Consider the following 18,984-nt stretch of genomic DNA (forward strand, 5'->3'; position numbering starts at 1 on the left):
AATGTCAAGTTTTAAATCCTCGTCGTTGTCATCTCCAATTCCTCCATCGCCAACACTGAAAACCCATTCAGAAAATAATCTTCTTTGTTCAACGTCTGCACTCGAAGCACCACCGAGAAGCCTCATATTAAGAAGTAAATGCATACGATAAAAAAGGACAAAAAAATGCTTATCGAAATATCAATATTGAAATGTTTAATACGGTGTTTTTTTTTTAATAGTTTCCAATAATGTATGATTTGATTATGCTTAATTGTGGTATGAAATGTTTCCTTTGAAAATTGATGGTGCTTAACACTTTGTGTACATATTTTTAATCACAATTAGTCTATTTGTCATAGTGGTTGAAATGTTGTATTGTAATGAGGAGTTGTGGGTTCGAATCTTAGTCAAGACGAATTTACTTGTGTATACAAGCTTATATTATAAGAGATAAAAGATGATATCTCATCTCTCTTAATCATTCAACTAACTTTTTCTTAACCACATCTACTAACTATAACTACTATATTAATGAAAGTATTTTTGAGAATGAACCTAAATTTATTATAGAAATATCAAAGGGGACAACTTAGGAAAAAATTAAATGAGTTCAAGTATACTTTTAAAGGATGTATTATTTAAATTACATCGGTAGGAATATCGAAATTACTAGGCCGAACTCATAATCAGGATTCGAATCCCAACATCTTTATATGAAAAATTCAGTTTTTTATTTTCAGAAACAAAACAATAAAAATAATAAAGTGAAAAAACTAATTTAATCCTAATAATTTGATAAGGAATTGGTAATCTTAATAGAAAATTAAGATGAGAAAGGGATTGAGTACCAAATTATGAAAAAGTATCATCTGGTTAGTTAAACATTGAGTTGTATAGTACTAGTAGAATTTAACCATTTATAGAATTGAGTCAATTCTGTTCCTCCTTCACTTCAGGCAGTGAAGTTTTTCTACCTTTGATTCATGAATCTGTCTGTCGGCGGATAAAACACAACACAAAGGTCATCAAGTCGTAGAATCATGCCCTCCATCTGTCAACACTCATCTCATACTATATATCACTGCTAATACACTGTCACTTTCCACTTAATCACTCCATTTTCAATCTCTCTCTCTCTCTCTCTCTCTCTCTCTCTCTCTCTCGTGTGATCTATTTACTACAGTATACCAGTGCTGGGATCTATATTCTCTGTTTTCAAGGTTATTCATTTTAACTCATTCTAGATTTCCCAAATCATCATATTTATATATATGCTGCTACTACTAGTATGTTTTTCTTTTACCCATTTAGCTTACAATTCAACATATACATATCATTTCTCACATTTATCACATTTGCATCATAAAGTTTCAATCTTTATAAGCTAATTTTTGTGGGTTTCTCTTTTTGTCACCATCCTAGTAGATCTTTACCTGATCCAGCTAAACAATATAGATTTGGGGTTAATGGAGTGTTTTAACAATACAGTTATATATATATATATATATATATATATATATATATATATATATATATATATAGCTGCTATTTCTGGTTTCTATCAAAATTATTATTTTTCAGCATTTTCTTTGTCTGTGTATTATATATAAGTAGCAAACCCCTTGCATGTGTGATTTGTATGCTTATGAAAAAAAAAAAAAAAACTATACCGACTGAAAGGGAAATATAAGATCTACCCTTAATAGATTGTGCTACAAAACTACCTTGTAAATTCTACATCAAATTTTGAAGTCAAATTGTGTCAACTATAATCATAAATATATAGGGTCTGTTTGGCATAAGCTAAAAAACTTTTTGGTAATGGTCTTTTCATCATGAGCTTATAAGCATAGCTTATTTTCCTGACTTATAGCTTATTTTCCAGACGCTATAATAGTTTTGCAGCATATAATAAGGGATGAAAAATAGTTATAAACATAGATTCTGTAATTCTTTGCTAGTTTCTTTCTAAGTCAGACAAGGAGGATACACCTCTACATTTTTATTTTGGGTAACATTAAATACTTTGAGCTTAGATTACATGATCATAATTTTTCAATGTTTCAATGTTGGTGGTTTGGTTGATTTGTGATGATCTACATCTAGTGTAACTTGTCACTAACTAATTTCAGTGCGAATGTTCATAGGTTTGACCATTTGGTAGCAAACTGCCGAATTGATGGGTTCTAAAAATGCCGCACCGGGCAGCAGAGCACGGAGGCCTTTGTCAATTTTTGCTGTGCTTGCTCTGTGCTGTTTGTTTTATCTTTTGGGAGCATGGCAAAGAAGTGGTTATGGAAAGGGAGATAGCCTTGCACTAAAGGTAAATAAGATACAGGCAGACTGCAACATTGTACCGAGTTTGAGTTTTGAACCCCATCACAAATATGTAGAAAATGTTGAACCATCCGAACCAAAAGCTAAAATGTTCAAGGCGTGTGATGTAAAATATGCTGATTATACACCTTGCCATGAGCAAGACCGAGCAATGAAATTCCCGAGAGAAAACATGATCTATAGGGAAAGACATTGTCCACCTGAAAATGAAAAATTGCATTGCCTCATTCCTGCACCCGAGGGATACACATCTCCTTTTCCTTGGCCTAAAAGCCGTGATTATGCCTATTATGCTAATGTTCCTTACAAGCATTTGACAGTGGAGAAGGCTGTTCAACACTGGGTCGAATTCCAGGGAAATGTGTTCAAATTTCCAGGTGGAGGAACCATGTTCCCTCAAGGAGCAGATGCATATATTGATGAACTTGCATCGGTTATTCCAATAGCAGATGGTACGGTCAGAACAGCGTTGGACACTGGTTGCGGAGTAAGTTTTCATGTTAAATAATCATTTTTTTCTTTGTTTTATAGTGTATGCATAAACTTAATGATGAGTGTGTCATTTTAAAAATACTATTTGTCCTAGAATAAAGAAGTCGGAATGATTTGTCGTTTCTTTGTTTTTAATGCTTGGTGGGTCAGTTTACTTGCTTTCAGTAGGTACCTTTCAGTTGGTTCTTGATTTCTCTAGCAATATAAGTGTGAACAATTATGCAGGTTGCAAGCTGGGGAGCATACTTGCTAAAGAGAAATGTGATAGCTATGTCTTTTGCGCCAAAGGATAACCATGAAGCACAAGTTCAGTTTGCACTGGAACGAGGGGTACCTGCTATAATTGGGGTTCTTGGTTCAATCCGTCTTCCATTCCCATCAAGATCCTTTGATATGGCTCAGTGTTCTCGATGTCTAATACAATGGGCTTCAAATGGTTAGTGCTAAATTAAACAGTCAATAAGGCTGATCTAGAATATAGTATTTCTGCATTATCTTATGTAGATGATACACATGAACTTCTAAACGTAGTTATGTAAATGTTTATAAATCTGAATTAAACATTGTTTGTCTAGTTAACTTTTACCAAACAATTGAGTGCAGAGGGCATGTATCTAATGGAAGTTGACCGAGTTTTAAGGCCTGGTGGATATTGGATTTTGTCTGGCCCTCCAATTAATTGGAAAACATACTACCAAACATGGAAGCGGACCAAGGAGGATGTGAAGGCAGAGCAGAAAAGAATTGAGGATTTAGCTGAAAGTCTTTGCTGGGAAAAGAAGTATGAAAAGGGCGATATTGCCATCTGGAGGAAGAAAATAAATGCTAAATCCTGTCAAAGAAAGTCTCCCGATTTATGTGATTCAGATAATGCTGATGATGTATGGTAAGTCATGATCATTTTTACACACTTCATCCAAACATCTGGACCATTATACTTATATTGAATAATACTTTGCTCATATGCTTCCACAATTTCGGATTATAATGTGCTTTTGAATAACTTTTCTCCATGCTCCAAAATTTATAATATATGTGTCTGTATAAACATAATAGGTACAAAAAAATGGAGGCATGCAAAACCCCGATCCCTGAGGTAACAAGCCAAAATGAAGTTGCTGGAGGTGAACTGAAGAAGTTTCCTGCTAGGCTTTTTGCAATTCCTCCTCGAATAGCCAAGGGTTTTATTCCAGGTGTAACAGTTGAATCCTATCAAGAGGACAACAAATTATGGAAACAACGTGTTAATAATTACAAAAGAATTAATAGATTGATTGGTACCACTAGATATCGGAATGTGATGGACATGAATGCGGGCCTTGGAGGATTTGCAGCAGCACTTGAATCACAAAAATCTTGGGTGATGAATGTTGTGCCAACAATTGCTGATAACACTTTAGGTGTTGTCTATGAACGAGGTCTCATTGGTATTTATCATGACTGGTAAGTTTTTAAAGTTATCTTATTTCATGAAGTTTTAATTCTCTTTGACGATTTCCTTCCACGTTGGCTTCCTATACTCACAAACATGGTTAATTAAACCGATATTTACGTGTAATTTTTTGTGGTATGAGATTGCAATGACATTATTTTTCTTTCTTCAGGTGTGAAGGCTTTTCTACATACCCAAGGACATATGATCTTATTCATGCTAGTGGTTTATTTAGTTTGTACGAGGACAAGTAAGTTTCTTCCTTTTCCATGCACAAGTCATAAGGACGGCTGGTATTTCGATATCAATACACTATATCAACTATCAAGTATTTACTTGAACCAAACATATAAATTAGTACTATTTTTAATAATTTTCCAATTCTGACATAATTGAGATTAAAATTTGTTAAGAGTCTCGTATTGTACGAAAAAGATCCAACTCAAATTATCTAATGGCATCATAGCTATCCAAGATCTCCACTGGATCACTCACCATCAGGTCTCCCACTATCAGAGTCTATCCAGGATCCACCGAGTCTTCTGCTATTGGACCACTCAAGTCGCGCTCCAGTTGCTCAGTCCTGGGCGTGAGGGTGTGTTAAGAGTCCCACATTAGATGTGTTTATAGTGGACAGTCCTCACCTTAGAAGTCAGAATTAGTGAATTTCAAAATGTGATCATAATTATGACATAATTTAACAAAAGTATTGCTGGTTTGATTAACAGGTGCAACCTAGAAGACATCCTTTTAGAAATGGATCGCATACTAAGGCCCGAAGGATCGGTCATAATACGCGATGAAGTTGATGTCCTTAACAAGGTTAAGAAAATTGTTGGAGGAATGAGATGGGAAGCTAAAATGATGGATCACGAGGACGGCCCGTTTGTACCCAAGAAGATATTGGTTATTATGAAAGAGTATTGGGTTGGCAGAAGTAAAAACGACACATCCAGCTAGAGGACTAAAACAAACAGGACTCGTCGTCTTCTGAGCTTATTATAGTGTAACATTCAAGCTTTATAAACCCAAAGGAAAGAAGAATGGGAAAAGTTGATGAATAAAATGAAAAAAAAGAGAAGATTAATAGAGCCAGTTACAAGCAAAGATTGGTTATGTAAGGTTATTCTACTTCTGCCTTTTATCAAGTGTAGAAATGTAGATAAAATTAGTTTTTAACTAGTCTTATTTGATTGATTTTGGAGGATATAGATCAACAAGTTTTAGATCCTCACCCAAATAAATTATTAAGCTAAAGATATTGTGTTGGTGTTGAGATGGGAGTGAGTGATCTCTCAATGAATGATGTAAGAATATTAAAATGTTTCAATTATATTCCTTTCGTTGTTTATAAATTCCGTTTGTGTTCATTTTTCTACTTTCGATATTGTTTCGTAGAGGGTAAAAGGAGAATATTCGCGTAGTATTCTCGAATATTCTCATTCCTTTGAGACTTTTGAAAGAAGAGAATGAATTGGAAACTTTCCCTTTAAACTTCTAAACAAAATCTTGTTGAAAAATTGTTTTGATAAGGTGATAGACTGAAGGATGATGTGTTGCATTTAATTCTTCATTAGAAGCACAAATTTTATAAACATGTATCCTTGATAGGTTTTGGATTTATGTTATGCCAAATTCCTAAATAATAAAGGTGAACATTGGATTCATAACCATTGAACATTTATCTGATGTGAAAATTTGGTGACAAATGAAAATCAACTCAAATGAGAAAGTTGTTGTATGGTTCTGCTTGAACAAATCTATGCATTTGCTCTATTCTCAATGGGAAAGTAAAAATATATACCTCTAATGAGTTATCAGTTACTGCTAGCCCATTCAATTTATTTATTTTTTACTAAGTTCTGGAATTTTAAGCTAGGGTTCGGTCTAGTATGGTGAGAAATTTGAGTAGTATGCATGAGGTCTTAGGTTCGATCCTCATTGGCTTCATTGTAAACGAAAATAAAAACTCGAATTTTCTCTTAGACCTCTAAAAAATTCTTTTCACAAAATTTCAGAAAATAGAATCCGATTTTTTTTTTGTTGAATTTTTAATTCATTGTTTTTGAAATTGTAATTCATTGAAAATTACAAAAAGAAAAAATTCGGATTCTAGAATCCAATTTGTTTACTTTGGAAAATAGAATCTGAAGTATGTATTTTTAATTTTATGTGATTTGGCTTTTGCGTTCTGAAATAATTGAAATTTTGGGTTCTAGAATCCGAATTTCATATATTCCTCAACCCTCTTGTTTTCGAATTTGCTGTGTTTTGCTTCTCTTTTGGGAGAAGACGTTTTCTCTCCCAACCCCCCTCAATTCTTTTCTACCCCCTGAATTTCCGTTTTTGCCCCTGGGGGGTACTGCAGTTTATACGAACCGAAATAAGCTGACATGCTGATAAATTTCGGTAACCACTTACCGAAATCTGGGACATTTCGGTTCGCAGGTACCGAAACAATTATTTCGGTAAAATTCTACCGAAAATGGCCTAATTCCAGCGACCAACGTACCGAAATCTAGGACATTTCGGTTCGCAGATACCGAACAAGCTGACGTTCGTTTTTTGTGTACCGAAAACGCTAATGTTCGGTTTGCAGTTACCGAAATGGTCTAATATTTGGCTTCGGTGAATACGAACCGAAGTTTTTTGGCAAAAATGTTTCAAACCGCAAGGGGCAAACTTGGATTTTTGGGGGGTAGAAAAGAATTGAGGGGGGTTGGGAGAGAAACCATCTTGGGAGAAACATGGGAGATAAAGAGAAATTTTCAAAAGTTCTCATTATTTTTAATGGGCCAATAGTATCCAATCACAAAGCCCATATCAAATTTCTTGCTAGTCTAACTCTGAGTGCTCTCTTAATTTTGAAAAATTCTCTTCCCCCACCACTCTTTTATCCTTCGAAATTATATTTTTGCTCATGTGAATTTTTTAAAACTTTTCAAAATTCTAACGTTTGAATTAGTACAATAAAAATGATTGAATAGGTGCAATAAAATACATATAAAATGTAATATCTCTACTAACTGAACTATATTTATACTGAACTATGTTCATAGAAATATTTCTATAGTATTACTATGTTATATTATGATTGTCATTATAGTTTATTCGAAAATCCTAAATAGTTCCCTTGGAGTGCCAGTTAAATATTATTATGGAAATTTCATCTTAAAACTTGTGCATTCAATACTATAAATATGTAAAAAGTCATCTTTTCAACATTAATTCTATCCTTTATTTTCATTTTTAGTATACTTAACTAGTGGCCCGGAACAATTTTACATCAAATGCTCATTCATGCACCTCTCTATTACAAAGCACCTCCACTATTTTACTCTTGTATAGTTGTATATGTAGAACACATAAAATGCATCTTCTCCTTTTAATAAATTGTCACCTTCCATGAACCCATAGGCATAGTGCATCATTTTGCTCCAGTGTAGGAAACTACTGTCCTCCTTTTTTTTGGTGAGCATTTATTTTGTGATGTGCTATATTGTTGAATACTCCCTTTCACATGAAAATCGCATTTCCTGTTATGAATCTACATCATTGTTTTATTGATATTCCTATGAAATTGGACCAGGCCAGCATCATTGTTATTTGTTAGACATCATATTCATGATTTAAACTATTTTAAATTATGTTTTTATCGATAAGGAAAATGTTAACATGTGCATTTAAGGGTGCAAATATAAAAAAAAATCTTAGAAATTGTGCACTCAATATTTTATGTATTAAAATTTTTACATTATTAAATACAAAACTTCTATGTTTAATGTATATATTAACATGTCCTCTTATGACACAGGTTAACACGACGCTTAACGTATTTCTATTAGTTGGTTTTTGTTGTTGGTCCCTATTGGTTACTAGTCATGATGTTCAATGGAAAGGAAAAATTATTAGACGTACTATTTTGATAGGTTGTCCTAACCTTCAATCCAGGTGTGGGGGTGGGGGGGTTCACTCCCTGGATATTATGATGTTTTTGACTGAGTCTGAGCTTCTATAGGAAAAAGAGAACTTTGATTTAAGTTAGAAAATCTATGATTATCCGAAGAATATACATACTATGTGAAGGATGACCTTAGGGCTAATTTGGTGCTAGGATAATAATATGATTTGATAATTTTGGTGGTTTAGTTTTTTTTGCTTAAATGCAGTTTTACTCCCCCTATTTTGAAAAAATCGGAATTTTATCCTCCTATTTCACTAAAACGGTAATTAATATCTCTCTGTAACTCAAAATTTAGTGGAGTTTGATTCTGTGAAAAATTAACTCGATTACGGTCATTTTTGTATCAATTTAGTGAATTATTGATCAAAATTGAGTTACCAAAATTGAGGTATCAGTTTGTTTTTGAGCCTCAACTTCAAAGCTTAGTACAAAACTCAATTTGGATCAATAATTCACCAAACTGGTACTAAAATGATCGTAATCGATTTAGCTTTTGATTTTTTTTTTTTAAAAAATTATGGATGATCTATACGATATAAACTTTCAATCCAACGGTCGATTTTGTAAAATTCGTATTCGTTATAATAATTTCGACAACTTGTGCACCATGGAAGACTTGATGAAGTTTTCCATGTTAGATTGGCCTTATATTTATTGTAGATATAAGGACTATAGGCACCGTGGCTTAGAAAGTCCAGGATAATAATATGATTTGAGAATTGATCGATGAATATTGGTAGATGGAAATGCAAAATGGTTAAATGGTGAGATATTGAGTTTAGACTTTTTTTTTCGCGCTCTCAAGAAATCCTCATTCGCCGCTATTTTATAAGATTCACATCTTAAAATATGAATTTCTAAAATACGAACGGTTGTTTCCTTAATTTTTACCATCTAGACACTTACATCTTACATTGTGAGGGGATATGATTGGCAGATCTGGGCGCCTAAGGGGAATAAAGAAGAAATCTTGAATTTATTGTAGCTGGCAAGATAATATGGATTGGAATAGTGTTCTGGACCGAGCTTACAAGCCCGGACATCCAAATACCACGAGCAAATGGAACCGAGCAGGCCTTAATACGAGGACATATGACTGTTGCTCGACATTCCAACGGTCATATTCCTAGGCTTCTTGTAACGCATATTTCACCGGAATGATGAGCATTAACTGCTCATCAAGGCTTTCCAGCCGTTTTCCGGCAGCCACTTGATGACCATTAATGTCATCAAGGGTCTTGGCCCAGCGTTGGGGGCTATATATACGTGACTCCATGCCATTCACAAGGTACATATAATCTTAGCACAAAAAACTTTTGCTTCACTCTCACTGACTTGAGCGTCGGAGTACCTGCAGATACACAACCCCTCTCCGCTTCAACATGGGCTTTCTAGAGCTAAACGCCGGCGCGGTCATACATTCTAATCAGGCACGATCAAATAGTTATGAGTTAGAATGATGATCAGTTAATTATTGAGGATTGTTTAGCACTGCGATAGATAATTTTACATGTTGTAACCAAAAAAGAAGTAGATAGTTTTACATGTTTATGGTTGTTTAGAGATGCATATATATATATTGACCAAAAAAGAAATGCATATATAAAATAGTAGTTATATCAATTTTGATTATTTAGATGATTGGATTATTTTTTTTGACAAACAGATGATTGGATTATAAAAAATGGTTGATGCGTGTGTCAAAAAAAAAAAATTGGTTGATGCTTAATTAGTTAACTTTGTCTTGTATTTCGAGTGTTTTTAACGATTATTAAATAGCAGATGATATTTTTTTTTAAAAAAAAATAGTCTAGTGACTAAATTTTTTACCCTTAAGGTGGATAAGTGAAATAACCGGAGTTCGAACTCAGGCCCCTGCATATATAATGTAATGTTAGGCGTGCTAAGGAATGTGATTATGACTTCAGACATCTTTCTTAGACTAGAGATAAAGTTAATGTTTTTTTTAGAAAAATTAAAAGAAATGACCAATATAACAAACATAATTAAAGTTAAGAGATCAATTTGTAACGTTAATTAGTTAAAAGACTAATTTGTAACATCAATTAGTTAATTTAGAAAAAAACTCGAGAGTTATCATTTATGAACTAAATTGATGGTTTATTCGTCTACAAATCCCAACTGACAAAAAGATATCAAAGTTGCTAGGTAGGATGCCATTGTCCGGGTTCGAATCCCGACTCACTCACTTATGCATATGAATTTATGATGACGTTGTCATTTCGTCTATATACAAAGAAAAAAAAAAGATGGTTTATTGTTCTCCACTAACCAACTAGAAATTAGGCAATGGAAAATTACACCGTGTGTGATTGGGTTATATATACTTTATACAACAATAAAATAAATAGCCCGTCTAGCTCAGTTGGTAGAGCGCAAGGCTCTTAACCTTGTGGTCGTGGGTTCGAGCCCCACGGTGGGCGTTTTTATATTTATTTTACTATTTTATTGTATAATTCTTTTTTTAATTTCTTATACTTTGACATGTTTGACAGATGATGGCTAATTCGAATTAAAGCAAGCAATTTACTTTCATTAATCCTGGTGAGTATTATTTGTCTTTTTTTATTTTTATAGAGTATTATTTGTCTTTTATGGAATATTATTTTAAAAAGTTCAAAATAATTTGACAGAAATATTTAAAATGTAAATATGTTTAAATTGTGAGAGTTGTTCTTGAGATGCTAACTCAGTGTGGTAAAAATTTAACTTTATAAATTGAGTGAATTCAAATATTTTTGACCTGAAGTTGTTTATCATATTCTATACCTATATATAAAAAGACTACAAAAATATTTTTTGTGTGAGCTTTTCATAATACTAACAATATCCTTGATTTTTTTGTTGAGCAAAAAAATTCTTTGTTAACAATCTCACCATAACATAAGACATGTCTTTTATTTAGCATAAAAAATTTTTATTAACAAACTCATCATAACATAAGACATGTTTTTTTTCGCGCATGTGTGGCCGCTAGTGTTTATAAATGTGAAACAATTTTTATTTTTTATTTTAAAAAATATTTTTTGTAACCTACAAAAATATGTTATTATCTACTTTTTTTAACATACCCCATTAATCATGGAAATGCAAATCATCAACCAATTATTCTTTTATATAAATTTATGTACTTGCATTTTTGTCATTAATCAAGGATAGTAAAAGTGGTTAATGAAACCTTCATAAGTTATAGTTTAATTGACAAAAAATTATCAAAATTATTATACTAGATATTATGATCAGAATTCGAATTTCGACTTCCTCACTTATGTGTGAGTTTATAATGATTCTCTCTACTAGTTTACTAGCTTCATTCCTAACTAAATGACAAGCCAACATTGGAGGCTCTTAAAATTTCGATAGGCTACTAGTACTTACACAAACTTCAACCTCCTCTTACTTAGATAGAGGTGAGAGTCGTGTAGAAGTCTTTCTTATTCAATTGAGAGATGATCACTCCCCATAGACAAGTTCCTCTTTCTAGTTCTAGTAATAATTTTGGATCTACAAGGAACTAATTAATTGGACATACCATTATCGTGAAAACATATTCCTTATAAGTCTTAGTGTATCTATCACTTTATCCCATATTTATCTAACAAGAACATGCATTGATTCTATGTTACCGCCGCGCGGTCCTAGTTATTAAAGGATGCCTAACCCACATCATTCCTTTTACCCTATCTACATTATTCTTTATCTGAACCAACCATTTTGGTCTCAATCCGTGAGTCACTCTCATTTTGGTCTTAATTCTTTTACAAACTACACAGTTAGATTAAATTTGTTAAGTAGTCAGTGAATAGTGTAGTTCACTCTTTATTAAAAGGCCATAACATTAAACTTGAAATGTTACTTCAGTTGTACGAGCTTAATCTTATACGTAACTTTAAAATACAAAGTTTGAAGATGGTTTTAAAATGATTTATTTGTGTTATTTTATTAATTTAAACCTCCAATTAGAGGAAACAAAAAGCAACTACCATACTACCATATTATTATTATTATTATAATAAAATTCTAAAATAATAATATAAAATAATAATATAAAAGAATATAATAAAATAATATAAAAAATTATTATTATAATAAAATTGGATCTCGTTCTCCAATTTTTTAAAAGCTGATAACATTTATTGGCTTATATAAATACCATGCTATACATTTGTAAAAAAAAATAAAAAAATATCATACTACAACCTTACAAGGTACGTCTTAGTTTTATCTCTTTCACTCATCTCAAACTTATAATATTGATCTGAACGTCAAGGTACACATCTTCATCACCGTCATCGTCACCTTAAATTCTTACCTCCACCATCGGAGCATATCTTCCATCAATCAACCATCATATTGTGAGTCATTCTCATACTTTGAGGTCGGTTTGGGACAATAATAATTATAATTAATAATAATTATACAGCTTAATTAGTAAAATGATCCATTAAAAATATTTTTTGTTTCATATTGATCCCTTAAAGAAAAAAAGTCTGGACATGTCCCTTAAAAAATAAGGTCCGAATAGGTCCCTTAAAGACATATCCGTTAATCAGTTTGGTCCTATTCAGACGTTTTTTTTAGGGACCAAACTGATTAACAGAGATGTCTTTAAGGGATCTATTCAGACTTTTTTTTCTTTAAGGGACCTATTCAGATATTTTTTTCTTTAAGGGACCAATTTAAAACCAAAAATATCTTTAAGAAACTATTTTAAGAATATACATACTATTAAGGATGACCTTAGGGTTAATTTCGTGCTAGGATAATAATATGATTTGAGAATTTTGGTGGTTTAGTTTTTTTTGTTTTTTAAGTTCAAATGATATGAGGACCTTTTTAATAGTGATCTAGAACTAGAAGTCTATAAAAGTATGTGAGATAGATATTTATATTTATTGTAGATATAAGGACTATTGGCACCGAGAAGAGATCCTCTCCAGTCCAATTTTCCTCCGGTTGAATCTTAGCCTTCCATTTTTTTTTGTTCACTGTTTATTCAAATATATTTTTTTTGAAAGGTTTGGATTAAACCGGACCACATCCGGTGCAATTTAAACAGGAGATGATCCTCTCTCATTGGCACCGTGGCTTAAAAAGTCTAGGATAATAATATATTTGTGAATTGATTGATGAATGGTAGATGAAAATGCCAAATGGTTAAATGGTAAGTGATTGAGTTTAGACTTTTTCTTTTTGTGCTTTATATAATACGAATTTTTAGGACGCGAATTGTTTTTTCCTCCGTTTTTGCTATATTTACGCACTCACAATTTACGTTGCGAGGGAGGTAGGATTGGAAGGTCAAAAAGCGCGTGTGACACTCAGGAGCGTAAAAAGAAGGAATCTTGAATTTATTGTAGGTGGCAAGATTATTAATATGGCTTGAATTTATTGTATCTTAGTCACCGTCATCACCACCTTACATTCTTACCTCTACCACCGGAGCATATCTTCAATCAATCAACCATCATTGTGAGTCATTCTCATACTTTGAGGTCCGGTTGGGACAATAATATTATAATTAATAATATTAATAATTATTATTTTATTTGACTAAAAATAAACGATATTCATTTCTTCAAATTGATAAAGTACAACGATGGAATAAAATTTAAAATTGCTAAAATCAAAAAGATAAATCCGCGAACAAACTCACAATATCTACGCTAATAGTGTAAAACAACAAATTTCATAAGCCTACAAATATGACTATATTGAAGTGTCCGGCATATTCATGCCTCCAGATATGTAGCATTGGTGACACCAAAGTCGACATTGGTTGAATCTCCAGATAAATCCTTCAACCTGAAACAAAAGAACACCAAACAAAGATGGAAAAACAAAATAGCACAAAGACGGAACAACAAAATATACCGTACAAAGACGGAAAATCAAAACAAACAAATATGTGAAAATCACACTTAGTTATTATAAGGAGAAAGAAAAACAATTTGGAGGGATGATTCTTGACCAAAATTGACCTTAGATCACCATCTCCGATAGATTAAGAAGGAAAAAATGTGACGACTAGAGTTAGAGAGAAGATAGGAAAAATAATTAATACTAATAATTAATAATAATATATATAAAACTATTGACATTGTACTCTTGGGATGGAGATTTATCCACGTCCTCGATTCCAAGTGTGTGGCTATGAAAAGTAAACCAAAGTGACTTTTCCAACTTCAATTATCAAAATTCAAAAAGGACTTCCACACCATTATTGATTAGAATTTGAAGCTATAGCATACCAACAAAACAACACACTGAGTAAACATTGATCTCTGCACCAGTGTGATTATGGGTCCTTGTGCTTCCATTTCTCATATGTCTATTATTTTCCACTACCTTCACCACATGCAACATTGCTGCATGTTTGACAACTCCACTAAATTATAAACCAACATTTTCCCTACACTTTCTGGGTCCAAAGCAAAACAATGTACTAATTTTTTGAAAAATTTGCAAGTTACTATACTAGTACTAGCACTATATATTGTTGTTACTTGTTAGGTACCAGCTGAATATTCACGTGTACTATATTGTTTGTGATTTTAATTGGACCAATCATTCATTCAATTTCAAAACAAAACTTGTCATATAGTTACTGAAGTTTCAACTTTCTAGTTCTAGTAGTATATTGTAACAAACAAAGAATATGCGTGCATGCGGGGGATACTTAATTTACTTATCAATTCAGCTTGCAACTTCACATGACATGACAACATTTATTTTTTCTTGGTAGAGTGAGTGTGTACAATTAAAAAGTGACGAAAAATTAAAATTAAAAAAATGAGGAATATTGTGAAAAATTGAAATAAAATAACAAATGTAAAATAAAACAGTTATAGTGTCTTATGGTTATTTTTGAAGTATTGGAACGAATTGGGGCATATCAGTATCAAATGTAAGTCGGACACGATTCATCGTCATTTTTGAAGTATCGGAGCTTTACAGGTCTGACCTCTAGACTTGGCCCATCTACCAAATGGGTTATAGTTGAGAGGTTGACGAATGTGGGGAGGGGGTAAGTTGTCGGAGACATGTATAATTAGTCAAATTTTATGATCGATATAAGATGATGAATGTTTTTCTTTATAAAATCAGGACAAGTGATCTACCGAATATGAATTTTAAGAAATTCACTGTTGGATTGAAAGTTTATACCGTATAGATTATCCATAAATTTTTTAAATTTTTTTTGAAAATCATTTGATATATTATTGAGACCCATCAAGATTTACGTTATTTAATAAACCGTTAATCTTGATGTGTCTAGATAATATATCAAATGATTTTCAATTTTTCTAAATTTTTTTATGGATGATCTATATTATATAAATTTTCAATCCAACGGTAGATTTTATAAAATTCGTATTCGTTATAATGTTATTCATGACCGGTACCACTTGATGAAGTGGTCCATATTAGAATTTACCTATAAAATCATTATATGGAATTGAGTTTTTCTCCATAGTGATCATCTATAACACAATTATTTATGTATTATAAGATTGAGAACATAATTGTGCCAACAATGCCAATGTATGATTTGATTGGGAAAATAATTCCAAAAAGAAACAAACAAAACAAAAACTAGTGATGATAATATAAATGTCCTCTCCTCTATCTTGATATTTGTCTTTCAAATCAAAGTGGAATAAGATGTTGAAATAAAAAAGATAATCGATGGTGACAAAGTGTATGAACTCAAACAAACATATGTACATGATATTCCATTAATATTCAACCATGAAAGGACAAGGAAAAAGACATTGGGTGGTATTTTTGAATTTTGCAAAACTAGAAGGGTCTCATGACTCAACAACACATAGGAAAATATGTGTTGATTTGAAAAATAATCAAGGATGGTATGATTGGAGGGAGGAGACATAGATATCTATGGATTGATTATGTAGGACTTTCCACTAACTTGAAGATAAATTAAAAAGCAAAAATAGATGCATAAAAGAGAACAATTTAAGCTAGCTTCTTGTTTTTATATGCCAAACTGTGGGCGAGTGTACTGACTCAATTTCTGGAATTTGTGTGTAATAATACAACTACTACTAGTATTACTACTTCTCTCTCATAATGATAATATATAACATCTATGTGGCTAATTATTTGTTGGAATTTTTCTTGCTAACTTGTGCTTTGAAGGTATGTAAAAAATTTACGCTGAAAAAAAAAATGAAGTTTGATAGTAACTTAACACAGAGTGTTTTTATATTGAATTTTTTAACATATATATTAAGGATATAAGTTAGGGATTTGAATTATGTGCAGTTACTAACTGCATGCAGTCATGCCGTTACAACTTTTAAATCGTCTAATTTTGATCTAACAATTTAAAATTTTAACCAGAAGAGTGACAAGTTTTTACTTCAAAAGAGTATCTTCGTTAATATTTCTTGGTACAGTAATTTTTAAGTGTTGGTTTACTATTAACCAATTATATACATGAGAGAATATGATTTTTGTTCTTGTTAATATGGATAAGACTAGATTAATTGGGTTCATGGGGTCTATATATATAGGACATAGCTTGAAAGTCAAATATCTTATTTTCCATGTAGCAAGTAGAATGATGAGGTGACATATGAGAAGCGTATGTGGATTAAAACTATTTAATTATTATATGAGTTTTAGAAAATAAAATAAAATTATATAAGATTTATTTTTGGTTCGAACAATTTTTAAGTAAACTACAAAAAAAAGTGTTATTTAGCCACGGTCAAAACAGTAGCTAAAAATGTCATAGATCGTAGCTAATAAAATTTGCTGCAATAATTTTAAGGGTGGCTTACATGGGCGTCGCAAAATTTAGCCACAAATAAATTTTGTTTTTGCCACGACTATATAAAGCATGGTAACAATTACGTAGAATAATTTTTACTAATTAATTCTACTAAGAATTGGAGGCTTAACAAAAAAAAAAATCTATGTCTTAAGGAAAATTTAAGAACTACAATTCAAAAGTAATTTATATTTTAAATTTAATAAAAAAAATAATTTGGATAAGAAATTAAAACCCTAAAATAAGAGTGTTTGCACATATATTTTTCTCCCATTGTGAAACAGCAAAATGATGTTGATGATTGATGAACAAAGAAAGTGGTCCATTCGTGGTGTTAACTGTTGGTACAGTCGTTAATTAAGAACATGTCATCAAGTTCAGAGCTATTGTCGTTTCTTCAACTACAAAATGTTACACATGTTGGAAACTAGTATGATGCAAAGTTGCAAACTCAGTGTTATATAATTATATATAATGATGATATGATGATGATGATATATATATGATGATGAATTGATGATGATGATCAACTCTACATGCATCTCATAACTAGTCATCTAAATTAGTTTTGGATCATGTGTGTTCACTTCACCCATAAATCGTTTTGTATATGTTTACTTTACAAAAAACAAAATAATGTATAAAAAATACTCTCTTTTCACTAGATTACTACCATAAATGTTTCTACAAAATGGTGAGCCTAGATTTAATTTACTGGTGAAGTATTTAGTATGCATAATGTCTTATGTTTGATTTTTATGACTCCATTGTAAAAAAAATGATGAGGTGTCCATATCATGTTATATTATCTGCTCATACCATGTTCTTAATATATATATAATATTTGTCATTAAAAAAAATATATAATCTGCAAAGTGGCGAAGCCAGAACCATAGCTCAAGGGTACATTGTTGGGTCACAAATGGAGCTCAGTAGTAGATAATCTACATTGGACTTAAAGCAAATCATACGAGTGAGTTGAACACCACATCTTAACCCAAAATTTTAAAGATTAAGTTTATAAGTCACCTCACTTATAAAGTGTCAAATCTCTATTTTTTCAAATAATATGAGACTTAACTTATCTCACGCTTGCGACGACCGCAAAAGTCAGGGAAGACATAGATTTATCTATTGGCACATTCTATTCTTCTATACTCATTCAACACATTATTTATCTCTTTCTCTCTCAATATCTTTACACTCAATTTATTTTATTTTTTGTTGAATGCTAACAGATGTATACATCCATATGAGTATACATCAATCAAATGTGAGCACAAAAGATTTTTTTTTTTACATATATAAAGTTAGGGTGTAAAAGTTAGGGGGTTCATTATCCTATTTTTTTTCTTTTCTTTTTTTGAAGGAATTTGCTTTTATTAGATAGTAACTCTTTTTATATACTTTTTCTTTAGTATTTAACATATTTTATATACTTTAAATAATACTCTCTTTCTTGTCTTATAAAGTTGGGTTGAAAGAAGCCAAATTTAGTTAAGGATTGTTCCAATGAAAATCCGTGATTGTTTCTTCCTTAACTAAAATTTAAACACATAATAAGTTTAACTAGTTGGTTAACTTAAACATCAACTCATCTTATAACATTTTATTTTTTATTTTCTACTTTCATTTCATTTTTATTTTTTTTTTGTGGTTAATTAGTAGTTTAGTGGCTATTTCATTCTGTTTAATTGAGAAAAAAAACAAGTATTATTTAAAATGACATTTTTTTCTTTCTTAAAAGGCAAAACTGAAATATATATATTAACCAAATAATCTCCTCAACACAAGGTATGCCGAGGAGATTACAAAAGATTAAAATTTAAAAAATGAAGTAATAACATGAAATATTAATCGATGTCTAAACAAGTAAATGAACTCGACCACCAGCTATCAAAAGTGAGAGAAAAAATTGAAATATAATAAAATATCAAAATATTTTATGGTATTTTT

The 18,984-nt window shown here is 31.5% G+C and overlaps 1 protein-coding gene and 1 non-coding gene across 3 annotated transcripts; both read left to right on the top strand.

Annotated features, from left to right (window-relative positions):
* Positions 1-779: 779 nt before the first annotated feature.
* On the top strand, positions 780-5,598 carry LOC123923944 (probable methyltransferase PMT14). Of its 2 annotated transcripts, none has more exons than XM_045976688.1 (7): positions 780-1,202; positions 2,130-2,806; positions 3,037-3,247; positions 3,415-3,697; positions 3,868-4,254; positions 4,416-4,493; positions 4,972-5,598. In XM_045976688.1, exons 2-7 carry the CDS (start codon positions 2,162-2,164, stop codon positions 5,201-5,203), a joined length of 1,836 nt encoding a protein of 611 aa, XP_045832644.1. In that variant the 5' UTR covers positions 780-1,202; positions 2,130-2,161; the 3' UTR covers positions 5,204-5,598. The 2 variants fall into 2 exon arrangements, with proteins under 2 accessions (XP_045832644.1, XP_045832645.1); XM_045976689.1 differs by having other exon boundaries at positions 1,185-1,268.
* Positions 5,599-10,578: 4,980 nt separating this feature from the next.
* Positions 10,579-10,651, top strand: TRNAK-CUU. Its single transcript has one exon. It is a non-coding gene; the product is annotated as a tRNA-Lys (tRNA).
* The last annotated feature ends 8,333 nt before the right edge of the window (positions 10,652-18,984 follow it).

The sequence above is a fragment of the Trifolium pratense genome, linkage group LG4 (assembly GCF_020283565.1).
Source record: "Trifolium pratense cultivar HEN17-A07 linkage group LG4, ARS_RC_1.1, whole genome shotgun sequence".
In the NCBI taxonomy this organism is placed as follows: Eukaryota; Viridiplantae; Streptophyta; class Magnoliopsida; order Fabales; family Fabaceae; genus Trifolium; species Trifolium pratense.

Coding starts and splice junctions, on each gene's coding strand:
- LOC123923944 (XM_045976688.1), top strand. CDS start 2,162: ATGGGTTCTAAAAATGCCGCACCGGGCAGCAGAGCACGGAGGCCTTTG. Junction 2,807..3,036: donor CGTTGGACACTGGTTGCGGA/GTAAGTTTTCAT, acceptor ACAATTATGCAG/GTTGCAAGCTGGGGAGCATA. Junction 4,494..4,971: donor TTTAGTTTGTACGAGGACAA/GTAAGTTTCTTC, acceptor TTTGATTAACAG/GTGCAACCTAGAAGACATCC.